At 36.1% G+C, this 23961-nt stretch overlaps 3 protein-coding genes across 4 annotated transcripts in view; 2 read left to right on the plus strand and 1 right to left on the minus strand.

Annotated features, from left to right (window-relative positions):
• LOC6642508 (protein sickie) overlaps positions 1–23961 on the minus strand; it is a 215571-nt gene that overhangs the window by 169585 nt on the left and 22025 nt on the right. Inside the window, exon 1 of one of the 2 annotated variants that reach the window (XM_047010629.1) lies at positions 9966–11551. The exons of the other annotated variant lie outside the window; for it this stretch is intronic. Coding sequence (XP_046866585.1) covers positions 9966–11519 — 1554 coding nt within the window. The 5' untranslated portion in view covers positions 11520–11551. Of the gene's footprint in view, positions 1–9965; positions 11552–23961 lie in introns of those variants that run through there. 2 annotated transcript variants of the gene reach the window in all.
• On the plus strand, positions 16576–19049 carry LOC6642291 (juvenile hormone esterase). The gene is made up of 6 exons (XM_002064933.4): positions 16576–16850; positions 16923–17066; positions 17140–17290; positions 17351–18087; positions 18142–18443; positions 18508–19049. Exons 1-6 carry the CDS (start codon positions 16653–16655, stop codon positions 18704–18706), a joined length of 1731 nt encoding a protein of 576 aa, XP_002064969.2. The 5' UTR covers positions 16576–16652; the 3' UTR covers positions 18707–19049.
• On the plus strand, positions 20045–22283 carry LOC26529390 (juvenile hormone esterase). The gene is made up of 6 exons (XM_015178451.3): positions 20045–20326; positions 20472–20615; positions 20689–20839; positions 20900–21639; positions 21697–21995; positions 22051–22283. Exons 1-6 carry the CDS (start codon positions 20123–20125, stop codon positions 22238–22240), a joined length of 1728 nt encoding a protein of 575 aa, XP_015033937.1. The 5' UTR covers positions 20045–20122; the 3' UTR covers positions 22241–22283.

Here is a 23961-nt window from a genome sequence, read left to right on the forward strand (position 1 = left end):
TAGAAATAAAAAACTCCATTAAAGCTAAAAATCTTTTATGGGCCCCCTTTTTTGTTAACCATTTGTCTTAATAATTCGTCACAGAATGTATTTTATTTTCGACCAACCCTCTTCTGGCATTTCATTTTAAAAACTTACACTTTTGGATTTTTGTCTATGGCAGGTCTATTACCAGGTATGACAACAGGCCGAGGGGTTTATTTTGGTTTATTATTTCTTGTCTTATGCTGGTTCTATTGCATTTTAACTATATATAAAATTTTTTAATTTGATTTTACTTGCAGTTGACGTCAACGGATAAGTGTAAATATCCCAAAGACACCAACATGATTGATAGAATGGAGAAAATGTTCAAACTCTTTGAAATTCAATATGTGTACCCCGCGCTACCACCCTGTCAGTGCGTTCTTTAAAGGTCTTAGAAAATGGCAAAGCCAATACAAAATCAATTATGGCATGCCATATATCATGAGGGTCCTGTGAATGGGAACCAATGACTGTTTGTGTGTGTATGCTTGTGTTTGTGTAAAGCAAGCTCTAAGCCTGTGTAAAGCATCCTGTAAAAACTATAAATGGCATCAACAACTGAAAGGAGTGGAAGTGGGACAGCGGGATGTCGTCTGTGTGGGTGTGTGTGTAGGCTTATGTGTGTTTGACTGCGGCTAATATTTATTTCCGGCAAATAAATCCCTCCGTTAAAACCAAAGTCAACCCCCAAAAGGACTGCAAAGCAGGCAAAAAAAAAGTAAACCAGGTTATTAATTTCTCACAAAAGGTCTACAAATGTTTTCTTCACAATACCCTAACAACAAAGGGTATCACATAATATTGATCTCATATCTGTCAAGTCGAAAGGCACAGCAATTCAGACCTCAATCGGATTCGGTTTAAAATGGCGAAGGCATTTTGAAATTGTCTCGTTTTCAGCTACAATTTTTCTTTTCTTTTGCAGGACATTCGATTAAAGAGAGTTTTTTGAATGTTACTTTAAAAATGAGACTAATTATTATATTACTCTTAAGCATTTCAGACAAACTTTAAAGCATTCTCCTGGTTTCTTAGAGGTAATGCATTGTATAAATAAACAAATCAATTGCTTAAAATCTAGTAGTATCAAGTTACCAACATGCTTTTCCAAATGATTCCTTAAGGGTATCCAAAAGTGCCGTTTGACACATTGATTTAACTTTGCTTTTTGTTTTAGTTTTATGGCATTTATGTCACCCTTATTGATGGCCTCCCAGTTGGCTCCCATGGCCTATAATAAATTCTCATGTTTGTTATAAGTCTTATCACTACGGTTACGGTATCTTAGTTGGGGTATGTCTCTTTTTTTCTGTTTGCTGGTTGCTCTAATTAGTGCTTTAACTAAATGTTTAATGCCATTTATAAGTTGGTAGAAAGCAACTTGAGAAAAACTTAATCAAAACTAAAGTAAAGTGAAGATACATTGCTGAAGAGCAAAATGAAATGGTAATGGAAATGCAAAGATGAAACGTAAAGAAAGTTTCTCTCTATCTCTTCTGCTGCACTTGTTCTCCCTTCTCTTCACACTCACATTCATTCTCTTTGTTGTTTGCCAAACTCTTTTTGTCCATTCACAGCCAAAAGTTATGCAAACAATATTTTTGTAGACTAAATCAAAAAGTTTATAATGGAGTGGGGTATATAAGACTATCTGAATGAAGTAGGTAGCTATATACACAGCGGAAGATGGCAGACGAAAGAAAGGGAAATGTGAAAAGAATATAAATCTTAATAAGCGATTATTAAAGGCATTGCACTTGAATTAATAAACTTAATTAGTAAAACATTATTTAAAATAAATACAGGAAATATTTAATTTTGTATTAGTAAGATAAGAAATTAACCACATCAGTCAAATGGTAAACAACTTACTATATAAAAGTGACCAAAAAAATTTTAAAAATATTTCCAAACATGCTTTGGACCAACAAGAAACGTACAATTGCTCAAACAATGCTAAGGATAAAGTCTTTATTAAATGCAATCAACTGCCCCGAAGGAATGCCTTTAAAAAGTCATCAGCATTTAGCTATCATGGTGAGGAAAATGGCAAAGAATGAGGTAAAAAGAGTTTCCCAGGCAACAGCATTTAGATCTCAGCTCAGAGCTTGTATTCCGATGTTCTTTTTTATTTTCACCTTGCTCAGAGTGCATTTTCATCTTCTACAGTCACATTTGTATAAGCTGTTTGCAAGTTTATCTTTTTCTTTGGTCTCTTGGCAATGGCATCCTATCCCGCCCGCACTTCCTGCATTTGCACTGATTTATTTGCAAATGTTTTGTGCTGCCTTTCAAATGCACAAAAGCAAACAGAAAACAAAAATGTGCAGAAAGTAGAAAATGTAAATAATTGCATAAATCTTCATCTTAAGCAAATGCCAGAACAATGCAATTATTTTATAGATACATCGAGAGAAACCTGACTTATATCTATGTATGCATGTATGTTCCATCACTTTGGGCATTGACTTTTGAACTGACTAAGTTGAGTAATTAATTGCATATTTTTGGCTTAGCTGCAAGCTGGGTAAAAAACTTTTTAATTAGTTGCACAAACATCAGGAAATGGCAACAATAAACGAATAACCGAACAAGCGGAGCAAGCGCACAGTGCAGTCAACTGTGAAGCAATAATTAATAAATTAAATTAATAAATAAATTTGCCAATAAGGCCCAAAAATGCGCATGGCGATGGCCCATGGCCCATAGCCGGAAAAGTAGTTTAAAATATGCATTAAGCGCTGAAAAGTATGCTACACTCTGTCGTGCAATCCTTTTTACTCTCTGCTACTGTTTCTCTCTGCCTCTTTCTCTCCCTCACTGGGGAAGCCTGCCAACTTGCAGTTAGTGGCCAAAAATTATGGCTATAATTTTTCACTGGCAAAAAGACAAACCAGGCAAACGGAAAGAGGGGAAACTGAAAGAAGAAGGCACCTAACTCGAAGGCTTCAACCAAACTCACCGATTATCCCATAAGCAAAACCTAAAGCACCACCAACAACAACAACGGCAAATAAATATATAAACTTTCTACTCAGCCTGTTGGTTCGCCTTGCTCATGTACACTAACAGGAACTGGGAACATAATAAATCTGTCATGATAATTATAATATAATATCCACAAGTTGACAAGTTTATTTAGTGAAGGAATGCAAGTGGAATTTTGTTTAAAAAATAAAAGCCATAGATTTTTTCAGGGATTATTTAAAAGAATTCTGAGAGAGAAATCGAAAAGGCTTTTTTAAAGAAAATTTGTTTAAATTTTAGCCAATTTACAGAATTTCTTTAACTTTATCATTAATTAAACTGACGTTTTAACTGACATGGACCTGCTCTCGACAGTGAAACTAATCTTCGGTGTGTCAGAAGTGTTTCTGCTTCTTGCCTTCCCTTTGACGCTCTCCCTCTCGGTTTAATGTTCTCCATAAAATTGCAATACGCACGCCAAAAAGTCTCCTTGCCTGTATGTCTGTCTGTCTGTCTGTTTGAGTGCTGTCTACGCCGAGTCTGATATGTTTTAAGCATAAGTGCAACGCATTTAGCTGTCAGGGATGCATTTGTAAAAGTAGAACTAACTGGGTCTTTAAAGTCCCTCATGACGAAGGCAACAACTAAAGTGGACCACCGCAAAAATAGGCAGGGGGCCTGCAGGCGCATTCGTTGCAAAATTCTTAAAGCGTGAAGTAAAAATATGAAATGTGCATTTAAGCAACGAAGGAAATTCTCCATCGTAGTTATCGTTCTTGTGTTCGTTCTCCGTTCCTCGACCTCTGCCTCGGTGCCTTGTCACATGTGGCCCGGAATGAAGCATTAATAACATTGTCGGGCTTCCATTAAACGCCTCTTTGGCTTTTCCCTCTGTTTTCAGCCTCCGACATCTTTCTGCCGCTGGACGCGACTCAGCTGGCCATAAAATTAATGTGGAATATTAAACCATATATATTATTATATTTTTTTTTTTTTTACTAAAGAGACAAAGACGAACTGAGAGTGCAAGAGAGAAAAATCACCCACGGCACACAATGTTTTCAATATAAATTGCCGCTTAATGGGCGTGGCAATGAAGAGACACAATTTAACCATATTGACAGTGGCAGTTGCTTATCAACTCTGTTTTTATAATTGTTGATTGCAAAAAATATAAAAGAGGATTTTGTACTTTACTTCTTTTTTTGTTGCGGTCGACATTCATTTAAAATAGTTCCGAATTGGTTTGAGTGAGAAATAACTGTTGCATATGATTTTAATTCCGCTTCATTGAAGAATGCAATTTTCCAATCGTTTTTAATGCCCTAATAATATCTATGGGTCGATTAGCTGTCATAAGAAACTGGACTTTAAACCAAAGGCATTTGTAAAGTAGCAGCAATAGATGATAAGCTGCTTTAAAATATACAGAATTTTATTTGTTTAAAAAATAAAAGTGATTATAATCATAACAAAATACTTTATTATATACAATCAATTTAAAAATCAATATTGTTAGGAGTAAATGACATCATTTAATATATAAATGACTTTAATAATATATAGATATTTTTCTATTCCTTAATAAATTATACTATAAGAGAGTTCCAACCTTTTAACTAAACACAGTCAAGCCATAGGGAATAATATACATAGCAACAGCGAATTAAGTTAGAGGAGATATTAAGGATTTAAAATAATATTAGTATAAACAATTGGCTTACAAAAGAAAGGAAAAAATCTTTCATCAATGCAAAGGACTCATTCGGATTCGACTGGTTTAACAAAATTCTTTTCCTTCAATAAGTACATTAACTTATAAGCCAATTGAACTATATTGTAAACATAAAATTACTTTTATTTTCAATAATCTAAGGCTCGAAACTTTCATTTTTTTTTATTCTTCAGCTATTCACTATATCATGTTGTTAAGCTTAAGCAGTGTATATTATAGTCATATGGTAGCCACACTTTAATCAAACTTAATTTTCTGCTTTCTCTCTTTTATGTTTTTTTTGTTTCAAACAAAAAATAATAATAATTTTTGTACAAATCCCAGCCATTCATAATTATGTACAATTTCGCACATATGGCACTGTTGGCATTCGTTGCACATTCACCAAAAGGCCAGCCAATGGTTTGGGCATAATTATAAAGTGCATTGAACATTTATTGCCAGTCATAAATCAAAAAGTTATTCCCCATGCCACCACCGAGATGATAGATAATCGCCAGGGACTGCGACACTTTTTACAACTTATTGGACTAATCAGCAAGAGGCCAACAAGAGACGGGGATGGACCATAAAGTAGCCACGAGACACGCGGCATGTGAGTTTCCTGTGGTTTAAGGGAGTTCTGCATCGAATGAAATTGAACGCATAATCAACCCCTTTTTCAGTTGGACTAGCTATTCCTGCCTCTGACTGTGGTTTTTCTAGGCAGGAGGACAACAAGAACAACTATGCCTGACAGTTGACAGCTTAGCGCCTCGCGACAAATTCTTTTTGCCCAGAGACGAGGACTTTACAGGGATGGATGGCAGACAGATCGTCCAAAAACAGTAAACAGTGATCCGGGAAAACGGTCTATGTTGGAAATTGCATGCCTCAGTGCTGTTGCAATTTGCAATTGAGACTTGAGGCTCGTTGAGAATCAGCAGGCTGAGTTCCCCCTCTTCTGTGAAAAGGAGTTGGGGATGGCGATTAAAAGTGGGTGTTCATCGATTGGAAGCTGGGCGAGTGGTGTGTCAGTGTATATTTGGGGTACAAACATTGGGCTAGGCTGTAATTTATCGTTTTGGTAAAGGCAAAAGGCAGAAGCTTCTCGTACTGTTGCTGCTGCTTGTCAATGTGACCGTTTGCATAAATTGGAAAATGCCTTTGTTTGCTTTGACTTTGATACGAGCCAGTAGAAGATGGCAAAGGAGTTCCATAGCCTTTTTGTTGGTTTATTGGCTTAAAGTACCAGTTAGTAGGTCGTTAAACCAAAAACCATTTTATTTGCAAGAAATTTTTCGGATATTAGCAAAGCAATATACCAAGATATATGAAATTGGTATGTATTTCTTAATTGATACAGGCAAGCTAAGTCTTCTACTATTGAAGCAGATTTTTCCTATCATCATCCTAGCCAATTAACTCTTAATAATTCGTCCTCCAATTACCAATTTTATCCTTTCTTCATGGCATAATAAAAACTTTGACACTTGGGTTATAACTTTCACTAACTGCTTAGTAATAAGAATAAAAACCACCATATCCTAAAGCAAACGACATTTCTTGTCTTTAATAATTTTTTGTCTAATAAAGGTAATGAACCTTTGCAGCTGAAAAGTTTTTATTAAACATAAACGTAGAAATGTAAGACCCTAAATTAGTTTGCTGTGATCAGTAAGAACACCCAAAATCATTGATTTATTCTATCCCAATATAAAGTGTATTATTTAACATTACTAAAGAAAAGTTTACTAGATCTAAATTTTACATAACGTTGTTATGTTTTTGGCACCAAAATATTAGCACTTAATCACATCACGCTCAAAACCAGCTACAGGCAAATCTTATCTACAACAGCATTCGACTGCTTTAGATCTAACCAGAGGGCCGGGGCTAACTTCGACCGCGTCAAAGTTTGTATACCCTTGCAATTTTTTTGGTAACTCTTTCCTTACCTAACGGCCATCAAAGTGAAAAAACGTTTAAGCTAAAAAGGCTAATGTTTGCGAAAGAACGGCCTACATAGGAAATAACGGAGATATTGATCAAAGTCACTGTTTTCCACCGATCGTTCCTATGGGAGCTATATGATATAGTTACCCGATCCTTATCAAATTTGGCACAGTCATTAAGAGATATATTAAACTAACAAATGTTTAATTTGAAAGCAATCGCTTCAAAAGTAACGAAGTTATTCACCAAAGTCACTGTTTTCGAAAGATCGTTCCTATGGGAGCTATATGATATAGGCACCCGATTTTGATCAAATTTGGCATAGTTGTTTATATGTGTAATTAACTCACCAATATTAAATTTCATGATCATAGCTCAGAAAATAACGAAGTTATTGAGAAAAGTCACTGTTCGTGACTTTGCCATTTGTATGGGAGCTATGTGATATAGTGATCCGATCCGGCTGAATCCGAGATATACAACGCCTGCAGTATATACAAGCCTACATGCAAAATTTCAGCTCTCTAGCTCCAACGGTCTAGGAGGAGTTTGCGTTGATCCAGACGGACGGACAGACGGACAGACGGACGGACGGACGGACGGACGGACGGACGGACGGACGGACATGGCTATATGAACTCGTCTCGTCATGCTGATCAAGAATATATATACTTTATATGGTCGAAGATGCTTCCTTCTATGCGTTGCACACTTCTGACCAAAATTAATATACCCTTTTTGCAAGGGTATAACAATAAGACTAATACAAATATCTCAAGCACTCGTTTGGGGACAACCAAAAAAACTAACTACCCTTAATGCAACTACACCTGTCTCCATACACCCCACAATATGGTCTATTGGTTCCGTAAGAGATACAGTCATTTATTTTAACAGTTTTCCCACCTGCCTAACAAATGCACAGATGTATACAATAGTCTGTCGGAAGTAAAATTACAATCCACATACATTTTTCCCCTCAAAATACATTTGTTAAGTATGTTCTTGGAGACTTTTAAAGTGTAGTTCCCTATTTAAGCTATTGTTGTTAATTGAATCAGGTGAGAATTCTTTATCTCATATAGAAATTTTTTTAAATATGATTCCTAAGGTTTCTATGTAAAAATGTAAATGATTCTATGCATTTGACCAAACGCAGTGCTTCTGATTAGAAAAGTTAAAGATATTTCCGTAAGTAAATTGAGCTTGGTTACATAAGCAGGATTATGTCATCCTTTTTATGTATTTTTTCTAATGGATATTAGCTATGGATGGAGATTAGTTTTTATCAAAATCGTTCTCCCCATTCCGTGAAAAAGAAACATTTTCAATTCCCTAATGAAAATGTCTTGAATTTTGTCATTAAACTTTTTCCTTACCCATCCATTCTAAGTGTGCCACCCTAAGCTACCTATGTATGCGGCATCGATGTGGCAGTAAGTATAACTTGCATATCTTAAGCTGGTAATGATTACGATTGCGGCGTGTTCATGTTCAGTTTTTTGTCGCACTTGTCGCCATTTGCCGGCTCACTTATCTTAACGACCGGGCAACTTAACAAGTCTTATTATGCATCTTGAATCAACCCCAGGGAGTGCTGCTCTTGCCGTTGATCTGCTCCCTGTCAACCTCGCTTCTTTCCCTTCCTGTGAGCAACTTCCCTTCTGTATTACGCAACCCCCTTTTGCCGTATATGTGAGTATAAATTATCAAAATATCCATGAAACTGCAGTTTGCTGGAATCCCACATTGGTTTCGTGGGCTCTAAGGGAGTGGTGGCGGGGTTGGTTTTTGGATTTTGTATTTTGGGTCTTTGGTCTGGTGATTGCAACAACTTTGATGCTGCTGCTGCTGCCGTTGCTCCACCTCCTTTTTGTGTTCCTGCTGCTGTTTTCTTTCAAGCGTCAAGTGGCTGTAGTGCCTCTAGGGAGCAATCAATCCTTGCGTATTCGCTGTTCGCTTCATTAGTTTTTTGCTCTTTCCCAAACAAAAGGAAAAGAGAGAGAAAGAGAGAGAGAGGCACAGAAAATGAAAGAGAAGACAATACTTTTCGCACCAGCTGTTTACTTGCAATCTTTCGACGACTTTTAATGGAATTGAATTAAAAATTGTTGCCCTGGTGTTGAGTTACTGACTTCCCACACTTGCACAACAAACACACAGCACACACACAAAGTCTACACATCACTCTCTTCTCTTTTCTATTCAATTTTCTCTGCACTTGCCACAGGCATTTTCTATCATTTGTAAATTGAAATGCTTCGCTGTAAATTTTTGCTTTGAGGCAAAAAACAACAACCAGAATCAGCATCAGAATCGAAATTTCTCCCCTTCTGGGCAATTTTCGAATGTGGTAGTAGTTGTAGTTGTTTCTGCTACTGTTGTAATAGACTGGGCCAAAACCATCTAATGAACGGGCAAACCCAAAAGAGAGGGCAACAACTGAAGCATACTTTTTGGCGCATTCACTTCAAGGACCTGTGAAGTGTCAAGTGCAGTTCTTTTCACAAAATTCAAATTGGTGGTTCCAAATGGGGGATGCTTGGCTTAGTCGCAAAAGTAAATGGATTGTAAATACTAGATGTTCGCAGCAGGAACACCATCAGCAGTAGCAGCAGGAACAGTAAGCAGGGAGGTTCGAGTGGGCATCATTGGGTGGGTTGCAGGGCATCAGCTGTAAAACTGAAGGTGAAATAATACAAAAAAAAAAAAAAATACACGCGGCGTGTCAACAAAAGCAAAAGCACTTAATCAAAGTGAAAGTGAATAGAAAATGGTTGTCGTTTTTAAATGAATTAACTTTATCAATTCTATTCCATAATCTATCAATTATGGAACACAAAAGACAATTGCAAACCATTAGTTAAATTTTGTTGTTAGAAATATTCCAAAATTAACTGTTTTATAAAAAGAACTGATTAATTTATAGCTCGATTCTCTTATCTTTACATTAAATAATGATCTCTTATAGATATCTTATAATCATATTTCTCAAGTTGTGCTCTGATATTTTATCGTTTCTCATTGATTAGGTAAGAAAATGTATTCTTGATATTAGGATAAATACTATGATTATGGTAATAACAGCAATAATTTATTTAGCAAAATAAGAAATGATAGCAGAATTAGGAACTTCAGGACACAATAGATCTCTGCCAATAAGCACAAACAATAAACATTGCTTCATAAAAACATGGAAATTATGAGAGAGAATTTTGTAGATTTTCGACGTTTAATTTCAGAGTCAACAAGTGGTGCCAAGGTAAGTTTTTGCTGAAAAAGAATAAAACACATTACTTACCTCAATATATCCCTGCACACTATCACATTGCTGAAGGACCAATATAGCTGGATTACCCCGCAAATCATCTGGGGAGCATGGCGAAAGAAATCCACTATCCGCATCACTGTGTGTGGATAAAGGTCGTGATTTACGTATCTTATACTGAACATGACGACTGGGCACTGGTCCAGGATTGAAGAGCACATAGTTTGATTCAATTGGAACAGTGTGAGATCGTTGATCTTTCCGCTGCTGTTGGAGCAAATGCTGCAAATGAAGCATATGATCCGTGCTGACCAATTCCGAGATGGCACGTTGATCCACACAAGATTTCTCGCTAGATTTCTTGCCACCAACGCGAAAAGGTGAGAGATTGAGAAAAGTAAGTTTCTTTTTCACAGGATTTGATGAACTGCCACTGGAACTGTTTGACGTGGATGAGGTGGAAGATTCAACTAGAGCCGTTGATGTGGTTTCCGTATCTTTAGATTCTTGGCTGTTGGACATGCTAGAGTTACTTAGAAGCTTTTCGAGATGCTGTTGTTCTAATTTGGCATTAACCAATTGTTCATTTGTATATGGATTCGGTATGCCAATGTCCATTTCAAAGTCGCCCGGATCAATGACAAAATAATTATGATGATCAAAACTAGGAGGTCTTGGAAGTTCAGCTTCGGTTTCCCTTTCGGGCAGGGCAGATGTTTCAATAATTATGGTTTCTTCTAGTCCATCATCAAGTTCCAAGTCCAATTCCTCAGTATCATAGATGACTTCGGGCACCAACTCCTCCTCATCTTCGCAGACCAAATGCTGGCGTGAACTAAACAGAGGATCTCTCAGACCATGATTGGCTGCAGTAGGATAACGCATGGCTTTCTCATTGATGAAATCGACGGGGTCAAAGAGACAATAGTTGTCCATATGAGAAGTGACAACTTTACGCTGCCGCACAGGAAGATTCTTTAATTTCTGACTATAATCCTCCAGGGAATCCTCATTATTGTTGGCCAACTCTGGCGCCGGCGGTGGAGGAGATAGCTCTTGATTGTTTGATATATCCTGATTGGATGGGTGGGGGGCTAGGCGTTCCTCTTGTTGCTGTTGTTGTTGATGTTGTTGCTGTTGAAGACTCTTGTGCGAGCCACGATGTAGGGTGGCAAATAGACCTCGAGCAATACAATTTTTCAGCTCACTCACGCGTCCTTTATAAGGACTCGATTGGGCACTACCCCCCACACTGCCTCCACCGCCGCTTCCCAACTCCTCCAAGCCCAATTGTTTACTCAGTTCTTTGCGCTCCTTTTTACTCAAGACAACCTTGCCACGACTGGGCGTATTGGGAGCCGAATGTAACATTCGGGACTCTCTCGAGGGTATTTGCGATAAAGGTGGTGGAGTGGGTGGCGGTGGTTCTCTATAGCCCGGCGGTGATTCTTGACGACCCACTATGCTTGTGGCATAGCTAACAGGCAGCCGATTCAGCTGATTAGCAGATGTCTCCTCATTTTTCTGGTGATTCTCAACCATTTGGCTAAACTCCAACTCCATGTAGTTGGCATAGGGTAAAGCCATTTGATGTTTCTTTTGCCTTTGCTTGGGCTTTGCTCCCAAATATTGTTGAGTCTTTTCCTCTTCGTTGGCATTGCGATCCGATTTACGTTCGTTCATTCTCACTAGTTTCTGTATGTTATGTATGTTATTTTTTTTTTTGTTTTGCTTTCTCGTTTTAAATTAATTTCATATTTTCGTTTTGTTTCATAAATCTTCAACATAAAAAATTTACACAGGCGTTAATGGGTTTTTACTTGACCAACGCCAAAACAAAAAAAACAAGAAAAAGGTCATTCTCTGTGTACATTTGTTTTGTAATTGGATTTCTGAGCTGATGCATGTCAAAGTTAAATTAAAACTGACCCTCAAAACAGGCAAACAACCACGAACCATGGAGTTTTGTGTCTGGTTTTGAAGTGTTCAACACAACAGAACCCACAAAAAAAAAAAAAAACAGAAGAAGTGGAAAAGGGCAACTCCAGTGCTTTATAATTTGTCTACAAAAGCAATTAACAGCCAGAGGAAATCGTTTAACTGCCAAAAAGGCCAGACCAGAAAGGATTCCTCAAGTTTCTCTAACATCAAAAACTCACAGAGCATCATTTTTCCATAAACACCGAGAAAAAGAATCTTTAAACCCAACAATAGAATATTTGATTTCAGTAGTTTATCGAAAAGAATCATAAATTCAATTCTTGAATTTTAACCACAAAGTTGAAGCAAACTAAACATTTTATTTCAATTGCATGCAATGGAGAAATTTTTCATTTTTTGGCACAACAACACGAATTGCAAGCAACAACAAAAAATTTCCAACAAGGCCACAAATAAAAAGATTAAAAATATTTCCATGTGAATCAATGTGCCGAATTTGCTTGTTAGTTTTGTCAGTTATAAATTTATAATTGCTAACAATTTTTCGGGTAACCTGGCAGATGGGAATAGTTTAACCTAAAACTGATTTTCAATCAAATATTCGATGGGAAGGTTTTGATTGAAAACTTTTAGACAATTAATTACAGATGAAATTATGATTTAAATGCAAAAAGTAGACTGCTGAATGGTTATTATTTAAAATGGATTGGTATTGTAATGGTTCCCAAAAATGACTTATATATTATAAATATTGAAATTAAATACATTTTGGAAAGTATTCAATATTTTATTTAGCGGTTTCATCATGGCTGAAAGATTGCCATTCAATTTAGGAGACAAAAAATACTGCCAACATGATAAAAAGGGTGGGAAACCACAAACCAACTTTTCAAAATTTTCATCTGTTGGACTACCTAAACTTTTAGTATTTATTTATTGATTAAAAAATTGTCCAATAGCAGGAATATTCCAAACCACAAATAAATGAAATATCTTTGAGAAAAAATACATTTTCTACACTAAAAATGTATCAAATCAAATGTTAGATATGAAAAATGCAACACAAAAATACATATCCATACGTGTGTATATATTGTATGCATTATGTAGGATGATAAATGTGTTCTTGTGTTCTGATAACTTGGAATGGGGCATGAAGCATCGAAGTGTCCAATGGAGTTTTACATTTGATTACCCCCTTAAAATGTGAAAACAGAAGCAATGGCACATGTGAATGTGTATACATTTGTAGACAAAGAAAATACATAGTTCAAGTGGAAAGCAAAATGAACAAACCAAATGTTATATAATTGAAAAACTATGTACATCTACTTTTAAAAATTGTTGAAAAACTTAAAAGTACTTTAGTAAGTGCTTAAAATTTTTGTTTTGCCTGACAATTTTAAAAACTAACTGGCATAGCTTTTCATTAGAGGTTTAAGTTGAAAATCCAACCAACAAATTGTGAGAGCTCTTTAGAGAAGTTTCCTAATAACCTGTTGCAGGTTTGTAATGAAAATAAACTTCCAAAGCCTTATTTTTACTTAAATTATTCAGCGTATAATACACATGCACCAATATTCTTAGTATTTAAGTTGTTTATATGAAAAGTTCCCTCACTTATCCATCAAACTTTTTAGACCAAGTTTTGACAAACATAAACAGTAATTTATTAATCATAAGGAATAAAATGTAATATTTATAAAAAACAACAAATCTAAATGGTTAATGACAAAGGCCCCTAAAAATATACTTTACTTTTCACATTAACCAAATTAAAGTCGAAATTCCTACCGAGCTGCTACAAAAAACTATGCTACAAAACAATGACCAAACAAATTAAAGCGAAAAAAGGAGCGGACAGCAGGAAAAAGTAAAAGAGAGGAAATTATAGGCTCAACCGAAATGGAAAAAGTTTTATTGCCAAGCAAATTGAAAATGGCCAGACAACTGGGTCGTCTGTTGAGAAGGCCAACAAGTTGCATAATTGTTGGCGCATGATAAAATTAAATGGCATAAAATGAGCACCAGCAAGGTAGAGTCGCCAAGTTACTACTACATTACCGGCTAACTTCTTTCATGTTTTTTTTTTTTTTTTTGCAATTAAAATGTTAATTCCAAAATTGAATTGCCTAGTCCGAGTATGGCTAGAATCAAGCTAATTAGTTCGGTGCTACAAGGCCAATGCTCTGTAAGGACTCTCGGTTTCTAACAACTAAAAACAAAGTGAGGGAAAGCAACACTTAAAGTTCAACACTTTTCTCCCATTCACTTGGTTTTGTCTTCCTCCTTTCTTCTTTGGCAGTCCTGGTTACTGGGCAAAGTTGACAAAATACTTGTCAAGATTTGTGCATTGAGTTTGTAGAGCTCCACCCTCTACTTTGGTTTCCTTTTTTTTTTCTTTTTTTTCTTATGCTTCTGTTGTTGCTGTTGTTGTAATTGCTATGTGCCCTAAAGTTTCTGAAAGCCGCATGATTGCTGCGGTCTCTGGCAGTTCGTGCAGAAAAATCACTGCCTTTTGCTTTTCTTGCTTCGCCCACTTCTCAGCCTTCATCTTCTATTCACTGTGCTACCACCTTCAACTGTAGCTCCCTTTTGGCCATCAAGCCGCAAACTTTACGAGTTGATAGCTGAAATAAAGTGGAGCATGCATTGCGGCGCTTTTAGCTTACACCCCTTCCCCGCAATCCGCAGTCGTCCTCGGGAAAAAAACTCTAACTGCTGCCACTTCATGACATCATTTTATTTGCACTCAATCTCATTTCCAGCCATTCCCATCCAGAACTCTTTGTCCCCCCAAGAGTTGGTTTAGAAATGCTTTCTATTTGGTCCGCTTGCCTTACATAAGGAAGTAAAAGTGTGGGCCCTTTTGTTCATTCTTTATTTGTACATTGCTTTGATCATCTACTTTAAACAACCTGTTAATGCTGGACAACCAAAACATATGAAACAATCAGATCGAACTTTTAATACTCTTAAAATCATGAGTCTTTTAGATTACTACTCAAGTAGATCCAAGACTTTGAAATTCTTCATTATGATCACATCAACAATTCCTGTTAGAGGAGCGAGAATATATGTATATTCTATAAAGAAGATAGTAGAAACCAATTTTAAATTGATTAAGAAGTTTCAGATACCAATGGATACCCTTCTTTAATTCATAGAGTATAATAAAGTGGCAAAGTATCTGTCGTTGTCTTTGTTGTTGGTTTTGTTTTGATAGGATGTAAAAGGAGAACATGAAACAGAGAATGAACAAAAAAAAATATACTATATGTACATGTGTATGACAGTTTCAAACACTTCTAAAGAGTTTTGAGTTATGTGGCAAGTTGTCAAAAACGAAGAAAAGTCCCAAGCGGAGAGGCGTCAACCAAAGTTTTGGCACGTCGAAAAATTTGTGCGGATACGTCCGCTACCTATTTACCATTAAGACCCCCCTTAAACCAAAAAGATACAATGAAAAACAAAAAAACGAAAAGAGAGTCTTGAACAAAATCTATGTGCAATTCAATTAAAGAGCAATTTGCGAAAAGTCCTCATATTTTTGTTAGTTAACGAGCAACGCAAAGCAGGGATAGTCCTCCTTCCCCCTTTATCATTGCCACCCCCTCCATTGCCAACCCTCAATTTAATAAGACTCATCAGTGCAAACGGAAATCGCTTGAGGAAATTGTATGTTTTAAGCAAAAGCATACATAATAAACTCATATAAAAGATTGTTGCATACTTTGGGGAGCAGCAGCAGACAGAAACAAGCCAGAAGCAGGATGGCACATAAATACCCATATTTGCAACTCTCAGAAGGACATCCAATGGAAGTGGAAGAAGAATTAAAAACCAGAAAAAGAGACTGAAAAAAAAAGAGAAAGACAGCCCTAGCCCCAGGCGGACAACTGGCAAAGACGACAACGACGAATGTTATTAAAAACTAAGGAAGTGTAGAAAAAATGAAGTAAATAAGTTGTTTCGCCGACTTCGGTATACCATATACCAAGACAAACAAGTGTTTCTTTTCTTATAAGACCAAATAAATGTGTAATAAATTATTTTTCCATGCTCTTTAGCAAACATATTATATCTCGCTTACTCTAAACCTCATCTCCTTACATATTACACGAGCCAACATACCCAATTTGGTATCGCCAGATAAAAGCTCCCTTCTGTCTATTATATACATTTTGGCGACCTTGATATACCATTTGACTCTATGGGTGCATGGTATAAAAACAGTGTTAGAGAAGAAAAAGCAAAGTAGAGGTCCTCTCATAAAATTTATTAAACGCCTTAAATTATAATAGATGTACTCAAATTGCCGCCCGTATTATAACCAAAATTAGAAAATTTGAATTCGGGAAGATTATAAAAGTTAAACTTGAAGATATTCTCTAATCGCAGTTGACATTGTCATAAAAATTAATATTTGTCAGTCCAGCCAAAATCGGAGAATCGGAAAAATCGGTCGAAAACTTTTCTTGATTTTTACAAGATCGTCCCAGTTTAATGAAGCTGTTAATGACTCTATTCAAAATATTTGTTTTTATAATCTAATTAGATTTGTAGATTATATAAGCCTGTAATATATTAAACAATCATTTTATAAATGCATATTCTCTAATTATATGTCGAATGCAAAATTTTACGGCTTATCTAACAGCTTAGCATCTTAGGGATAAAAGGAGAAATCGCTTCACCAACAAAACATAGTTGCGGTTGCAACAATACCTAAAATTGTCCCACAAAAAAGCTATTATTTGGATTGAACTATCTAAAATCATGTTAAAACTACATTTACCACTTGTTTATCTATGTCTCTACCTCGGTTTTATCTCAGCGCAACAGTATATAACTATTTGTCCAGCGAATGTCGGATGCATGAAGGGTCGTTACATGAACGGCTATCAATCGGACAAATTTGAGGCATTCTTGGGAATTCCCTATGCCGAACCACCTTTAGGGCAACGAAGATTCAGGGTAAGCAATTTACTCTCACAAATATACTAAGGGATAATAATTTGCTTGAAAATTATTATAATTTCATTTTAGAGCCCCGTATGGAAGCCCAAATGGGATCACATTATTGACGCTTCATTGGCGAAACCAGATTGCATACAAAAGAATTATCTTTTACCTACTCCAATAGTATATGGAGAAGAGGATTGCCTTTACTTAAATATTTACAGACCAGTGGTGAGTCCACAAGATTTCAAAAAAATTTGGAAAGTATATGAATGTCTTTCCAACCATTGTCTCCATTTTACAGCTTCGAGCAGGTCTTTTACCCGTAATGGTCTACATCCACGGCGGAGGTTTCTTCAGCGGCTCAGCTTCACCTATAATAACTGGACCGGAGTATATTATGGACACAGGGGAGGTAATCTTGGTCACAATGGCCTATAGATTGGGGGCTTTAGGTATGCCATGTGCACTAAAATTTAATTTTATTAATTAACAAATCGGGTTTACTTTCTAAGGTTTTCTTTCTACTGGAGATGCGAATATGCCTGGTAATTTTGGTCTTAAAGATCAACATTTGGTATTTAAGTGGATCCAAAATCATATAGAGGCTTTCGATGGTGACAAGAGAAAGGTTACTATATTTGGTCAGAGTGCTGGGGCCGTTGCCACCCATTTGCATATGTTGAATCCAAATTCCGAGAATCTCTTCCATAACGTGATTAGTATGAGTGGCACTGCCAATGTTCCTTTTGCTATTACTCAAAATCCTCTGGAACAAGCTAGAAAAACTGCGGAACTGTGTGAAATCCCGAATGCGAAGAAATTAAGTACAGCCGAGCTTACCAAGGCCCTAAGAGAAGTGGACGTATTAAAGCTAATTAATGCCGGTGATGGCCTGAAATATTGGGATGTGGATCCCTTAACCAACTACCGTCCGGTCGTAGAGCGCGCAGGACCAGATTCGATCATAACAGCTGATCCAGAAGTGTTGATGAAAAGAAACTATCAACGACGGCCTTGGCTTATTGGAACCGTCCCTGAAGAAGGAGCCGTCCGAGCTATCAATATTTTGGAAAATTCTAGATTACTAGATTCGTTCAATACTTATTTTGATTATTTACTTCGGGAATTAATGGAGTGGCCCAATAGGTATTCACAAGGACAAAAGGGGCATAAAACAGCTGTAGTCGTAACTGAATACTTTAGAGGCGTTTGGAGTTTAAGAAAGACCAACAAGCAGGGCCTTTTGGACGTAAGTGTAAAAGGATCTTTAATATTTCTTCAATTGAATATCGTTTTTTTTTAGTCGATCTCCGACAGAGGTTTCAGGCATCCTCTCTATAAAGCTCTTCAACAACATTATCAGTATAGAGGACAACTAAGCTGGTATTCTCATTTCATGTACAGTTTCAATTATAAGGGTCCTATTAGTTATGCCTCACTTTTTACCCAAGCGAATGTAACCGGGAAATATGGAGTTGTTCATTGCGATGACTTGTTATATTTGTTCCGCACTCCTCTTTTATTTCCCGATTTTGATAAGAAATCCACAGAGGCTAAGGTAATCGACAGATTTGTAAATTATATCGTCAATTTCGCCAGATATGGGTGAGTTTTCATAATATTGCAAATGCAAAAAAGTTCTTTTTCTTAATTTCCTTTATTTTGGCAGATTTACCATCGATGCTCCACCTGTCGGTGCATGCGGATATCAAGTCCTAGCTGCAAGACCCCATGGCATTTGTGATTATCATGAATTTGTGAACAATGCTTCAAATCCATTTGGATATGAAATACGAGTAAATTCTAACTTTCCAACTGAGTATGTTAGATTATGGCAAGAATTATTGGACGAGAAAAATAATAAATAATCTACTACTTAGTAAACACTAGGCCCGGAAGTTCCAAAAGTAATTGCAGCTAAATCTCGATTTCATACTAAAAATGGCATTTTCTATTAAAAAGTGTTTACATAAGGCACAAAACACCGAACTTAACAAATAATTGCATGCTCTTTAAATCAATAAGTTTTGACTTATTTGTTAATGGTGGTAGTTATCAAAAGATGGTGGAATATTTTTTACATTTATACAATAGTCCGCACGTTTTAATTTCTCTCTCCCAAAACAATAATACATTTTATGAATATCGATATTTGATAAAGGACGTTGCCATGAGAGCAAGAGCCAATAAAATTGATATATATGAGATATATTTCACATTTTCGACCTTTAAATTTTTAAAATTGTAGTCGTAGTCGATGCTAGAAATTTAATTGCTGCGCTATACCAACTGTAGTGAATGGCCTTAACACATTTTTATATTCGAAAACAAAAATTAAGTAAGTCGCCTCGCCGACTTCGGTATACCATGCTCAAGGTTGAACGAATATTATAAATTTTGCCGATTTTTATTGAAATTGTGGGTGGTAATCAAATGGGGTAGAAGTGGGTGTGGCTTTAGTTGCATTAGTCTTAGATGTGACAAAAACGTCAAACGTCGCCTAAGTTGTAAATGCTGATCAAGAATATATATAGTTTATATTTTATCTTTTTTATCTTTCTTTTATCTTATCTTTCTTTTTATATCTTTCTTTTTATAGTTTAAAAAGGCAAAAGCTTCTTTCTGCCTGTTTTATACATTTTGGCAAGTTTAATATATCATTTCAACCTAGGGGTGTATGGTATAAAATCAAAACAAGTAAAGCATCCAAATGTAAGTAGCGTAAAGAATAGTAAGCAACAATAGTCAATACATTAAATTAAATGTATACTTCAACAATAATTTCATAACAACTTATTGCACAATTCTGTGACGAATTGCAAATTTTATGGCTTAACTAACTATCATCTTGGGGAAAAGCTTGAAATTAGCGGAAACAAAAACAAAACAAAATACACCGAATACATTAATCAAATTTGATACGAATGGCCTAAAGTTGAATAACTCTGCCTATAGAAAGTACCGCCTTTAAGGGGTTCTTTAGGATTTTCATCATGAAATATTCGAAATTATATAAGTACTATCATTGCGAATCAAGGCTTGGAATTATTTTAAGTTTGCTAAGATTTATAAACTTATATAACAATTTCAACCTTAAATTGAAGGTTTACAAATATGTATTTATTGTGTAATTATGTGGCAAATGGTAATTTGTATGGTTTAATTTAGCATCTTGGGGATATAAGGCGAAATCGCTTCACCAACAAAACATAGTTCCGGGTGCAACAATACCTAAAGTTGCCCCACCTAAAGGCCCTAATTTGGATTAAATTTTTTCCTAAATCATGTTAAAATCACATTTGCCACTGGTTTACCTCTGTCTCTACCTCGGTTTTATCTCAGCTGAAAGAGATTATGACTTCATGACTATTTGTCCGAGGGTCGGTTGCATGAAGGGCCGTTATATGAATGGCTTTCAAACGTCAGAATTTGAAGCATACATGGGCATACCTTATGCCCAGCCACCCTTGGGGCATCTAAGATTCAAGGTGAGTATTAAGGAATTTTCTTGCTTGAAATCGCACAATCCTTATACACATTTATATCTTTTAGCTTAAGTCTTCAACAATTACTAAAGTTAAAATTGCAGCTTCGAAATTGATTAAATGCTTCAATTTTATGCTTTCATTTTAGAACCCCGTATGGAAGCCCAGATGGCGTCACGTTCTTGATGCTACCAAGCCCAAACCGGACTGTTTACAAAAGAATTACCTCTTACCGAATCCAATAGTATATGGAGAAGAGGATTGCCTTTACCTAAATATTTACAGACCAGTGGTGAGTCCACAAGATTTCAAAACAATTTGGAAAGTATATGAATATCTTTCCAACCATTGCCTCCATTTTACAGCTTCGAGCAGGTCTTTTACCCGTAATGGTCTACATACACGGAGGAGGTTTTTTTAGCGGGTCAGCTAGTCCTTCAATCATTGGACCAGAGTATATTATGGACACAGGGCAGGTAATCTTGGTCACAATGGCCTATAGATTGGGGCCTTTAGGTATGTTATGCCACATAAAATTGTACATTTTTAAGTTGACAAATTTGAATTCCATCTTAGGTTTTCTTTCTACTGGAGATTGGAATATGCCTGGTAACTTTGGTCTCAAAGATCAGCATATGGTATTGAAATGGATCCGAAATAATATAGAATCTTTCGATGGCGATAGGACAAAGGTTACCATCTTTGGTCACAGTGCTGGGGCCGTTGCCACACATATGCATTTATTAAATCCAAACTCTGCAAATCTTTTCCAAAGAGTCATTAGCATGAGCGGCACGGCCAATGTTCCTTTTGCTATTACCAAAGAGCCTCTGAAACAAGCTCGAAAAATGGGGGAACTGTGTGGAGTCCCGAATGCAAAGTATATAAATACAGCCGATCTTGCCTCGTCCCTACGTGAAGTTGATGCATCACAAATTGTAAATGCAGGTGATAGCTTCAAATGCTGGGACGTGGATCCCTTAACTATCTTCCGACCGGTCGTGGAACCTCCTGGCCCAGATTCTATCATACCAGATACAATAGACAAGTTAATGAAAAGCATATACTATCAACGCCGGCCTTGGCTTCTGGGGTTCGTCCCCGATGAAGGAGCCGTCCGTGCTGTCAATCTTATCGAAAATGTCACACTACTTAATCAGTTCAATTCGGATTTTGCATGTCTATTTGAAGAATTAATGGAGTGGCCAGAAAGGTATACAGAAGATGAAAAAAAACAAAAAACTGGAGTACTCGTAACTGAATATTTTAAAAATGATTGGGGTATAAAGCAGTCCAATAAACAGGGTATTATGGACGTAAGTAGCAAAAAATTCATTTATATTGTTTCATTATAAAGTTTTGTTTTACACTAGTCAATCTCCGACAGAGGTTTTAAACACCCTCTCTATAAAACTGTCAAATATTATCATACAATCAAAGGAGGGAACTGGTTTTATCAGTATTTGTTCAAATTCAGTTATAAGGGTCCGTTTAGTTATGCCTCGCTTTATACCGAAGCAAATGTAACCGGAAAATATGGAGTTGTTCATGGCGATGAGTTGCTATATTTGTTCCGAAGTCCTCTTTTATTTCCCGACTTTGATAAGAAATCCACAGAGGCTAAGGTAATCGACATATTTGTAACATATATCGTCAATTTTGCAAGATTCGGGTGAGTTTTATAAAATCGCAAATGCTTTTTTTTCTTTAATTCTTTGTTCTTGCAGATATTTAGTTGATGTTCCTCGGACAAATTATTATTGCACAAAAGAACTTTTAGATCAAAGAGACGATGGCATTTGTGATTACCATGAATTTATGAACAGTTATATTAAAGGATTTGATATGAAAGTAAATTACCGTTTTCCAACTGCAAAAGTTAGATTATGGCAAGAGTTATTGGACGAAAAGATGTGAGATCCACAGACTTTAAATAAATAATTAAAAAAATTAACCTCAATGATATAGCAACAAAATCTCGATTTCTTACTAAACTGGGTATTTTCTACTTAAAAGTGTTTATGTAGTGAATAGGTCTTTAATAAGAATGACGATTTTAACAAATAATTGCATGCTCTTTAAACCAATAAGTTCTAACTTATTCGGAAATGTTGGTAATTATGAAAAGGTGGAATATTTTTTGCACTTATACCATACACTCAGGGTCAGTCCGCCCGTTTTAAATTTTCTCTCACAAAACAATAATGATAATGATAAAAGACGTTGCCATGAAAGCTAAAACCAATAAAATTTATATATTTCACATTTTCGACCTTTAAATTTCTAAAATTGTAGTCGTAGTTGATGCTAGAAAATTTAATTACATTGAACTAAATTTATACTTCAACAATAATTTCAAAACAAGTTATTGCACAATTCTGTGACGAATTGCAAATTTTATGGCTTAAGTAACTATCATCTTGGGGATAAGCTTGAAATTAGCGTAAACAAAAAAAACAAAATACACCGAATACATTAATCAAATTTGATACGAATGGCCAAAAGTTGAATAACTCTGCCTATTGAAAGTACCGCCTTTAAGGGGTTCTTTAGGATTTTCATCATACAAATTATATAAGTACTATCATTTCGACTCGAGTCTTCGATTTTTTTAATGTTTCCTAGAATTTTAGAACTTATATAAGCGTTTTGGACACAAAATTCTAGGTTTTCAAATATGTATTTATTGCAGGGGTAGGCACATGTACAATCAAATATGAGGCTTTGCATTACAAGGGTGTGTGTGGCAAAACACACGAAGTACGAAACGTTTTCGTGCATTACTCTAAAAAAAACTGTTTAGCTAAAAAATTTATTGATACCTTGATACCTAAGGTAATGTAAAGTTATTATTTAATGCATTATAACCAGCATTAAAAGAAGCATCTCCAACCATATAAAGTATATATATTCTTGATCAGCACGACGAGACGAGTTCAAATACCCATGTCCGTCCGTCCGTCCGTCTCGATCGACGCGATCTCCTACTAGACCGAAAGAGCTGAAATTTTGCACGTAGGCTTGTATATACTGCCTGTATATACCATACAAACGTCAAAGTCACGAACAGTGACTTTTCTCAATAACTTCGTTGTTTCCTGAGCTATTATCGTGAAATTAAATATTTATGAATTTATTATACTAACAACCGACTGTGCCAAATTTGATCAAGATCGGGTGACTATATCGTATAGGTCCCATAGGACCGATCGGTCGAAAACAGTGACTTTTGTCAATAACTTCGTTACTTTTGAAGCAAATGTCATAAAAATTTATATTTCTCAGTTTAGCATAACTATTAATGACTGTGTCACATTTAATTAAGATCGGGCGACTATATCGTGTAGCTCCCATGGGAACAATCAGTGGTGAACAGTGACTTTGTTCAATATCTTCGTTATTTCCTTAACCGTTCTTTCGCAACCATTAGACCTTTTACACAAAAAACTTGCAAGGGTATACAAACTTTTACGCGATCAAAGTTACCCCCGGCCCCCTGGTTTAAATGTACTTTTGACATGTTGACTTTTTTTTTTTGCCGTTGCCGAACCTACACGAGCATTTAGTCCGGGGAATGGACCGCGCCGACCACTGATTTATTGTGTAATTATGTGGCAAATGGTAATTTGTATGGTTTA

Source organism: Drosophila willistoni (assembly GCF_018902025.1).
Source record: "Drosophila willistoni isolate 14030-0811.24 chromosome 2R unlocalized genomic scaffold, UCI_dwil_1.1 Seg167, whole genome shotgun sequence".
Classification (NCBI taxonomy): Eukaryota; Metazoa; Arthropoda; class Insecta; order Diptera; family Drosophilidae; genus Drosophila; species Drosophila willistoni.

Coding starts and splice junctions, on each gene's coding strand:
- LOC6642291 (XM_002064933.4), top strand. CDS start 16,653: ATGTTAAAACTACATTTACCACTTGTTTATCTATGTCTCTACCTCGGT. Junction 16,851..16,922: donor TAGGGCAACGAAGATTCAGG/GTAAGCAATTTA, acceptor ATTTCATTTTAG/AGCCCCGTATGGAAGCCCAA. Junction 17,067..17,139: donor TAAATATTTACAGACCAGTG/GTGAGTCCACAA, acceptor TCCATTTTACAG/CTTCGAGCAGGTCTTTTACC.
- LOC26529390 (XM_015178451.3), top strand. CDS start 20,123: ATGTTAAAATCACATTTGCCACTGGTTTACCTCTGTCTCTACCTCGGT. Junction 20,327..20,471: donor TGGGGCATCTAAGATTCAAG/GTGAGTATTAAG, acceptor CTTTCATTTTAG/AACCCCGTATGGAAGCCCAG. Junction 21,996..22,050: donor GTCAATTTTGCAAGATTCGG/GTGAGTTTTATA, acceptor TTGTTCTTGCAG/ATATTTAGTTGATGTTCCTC.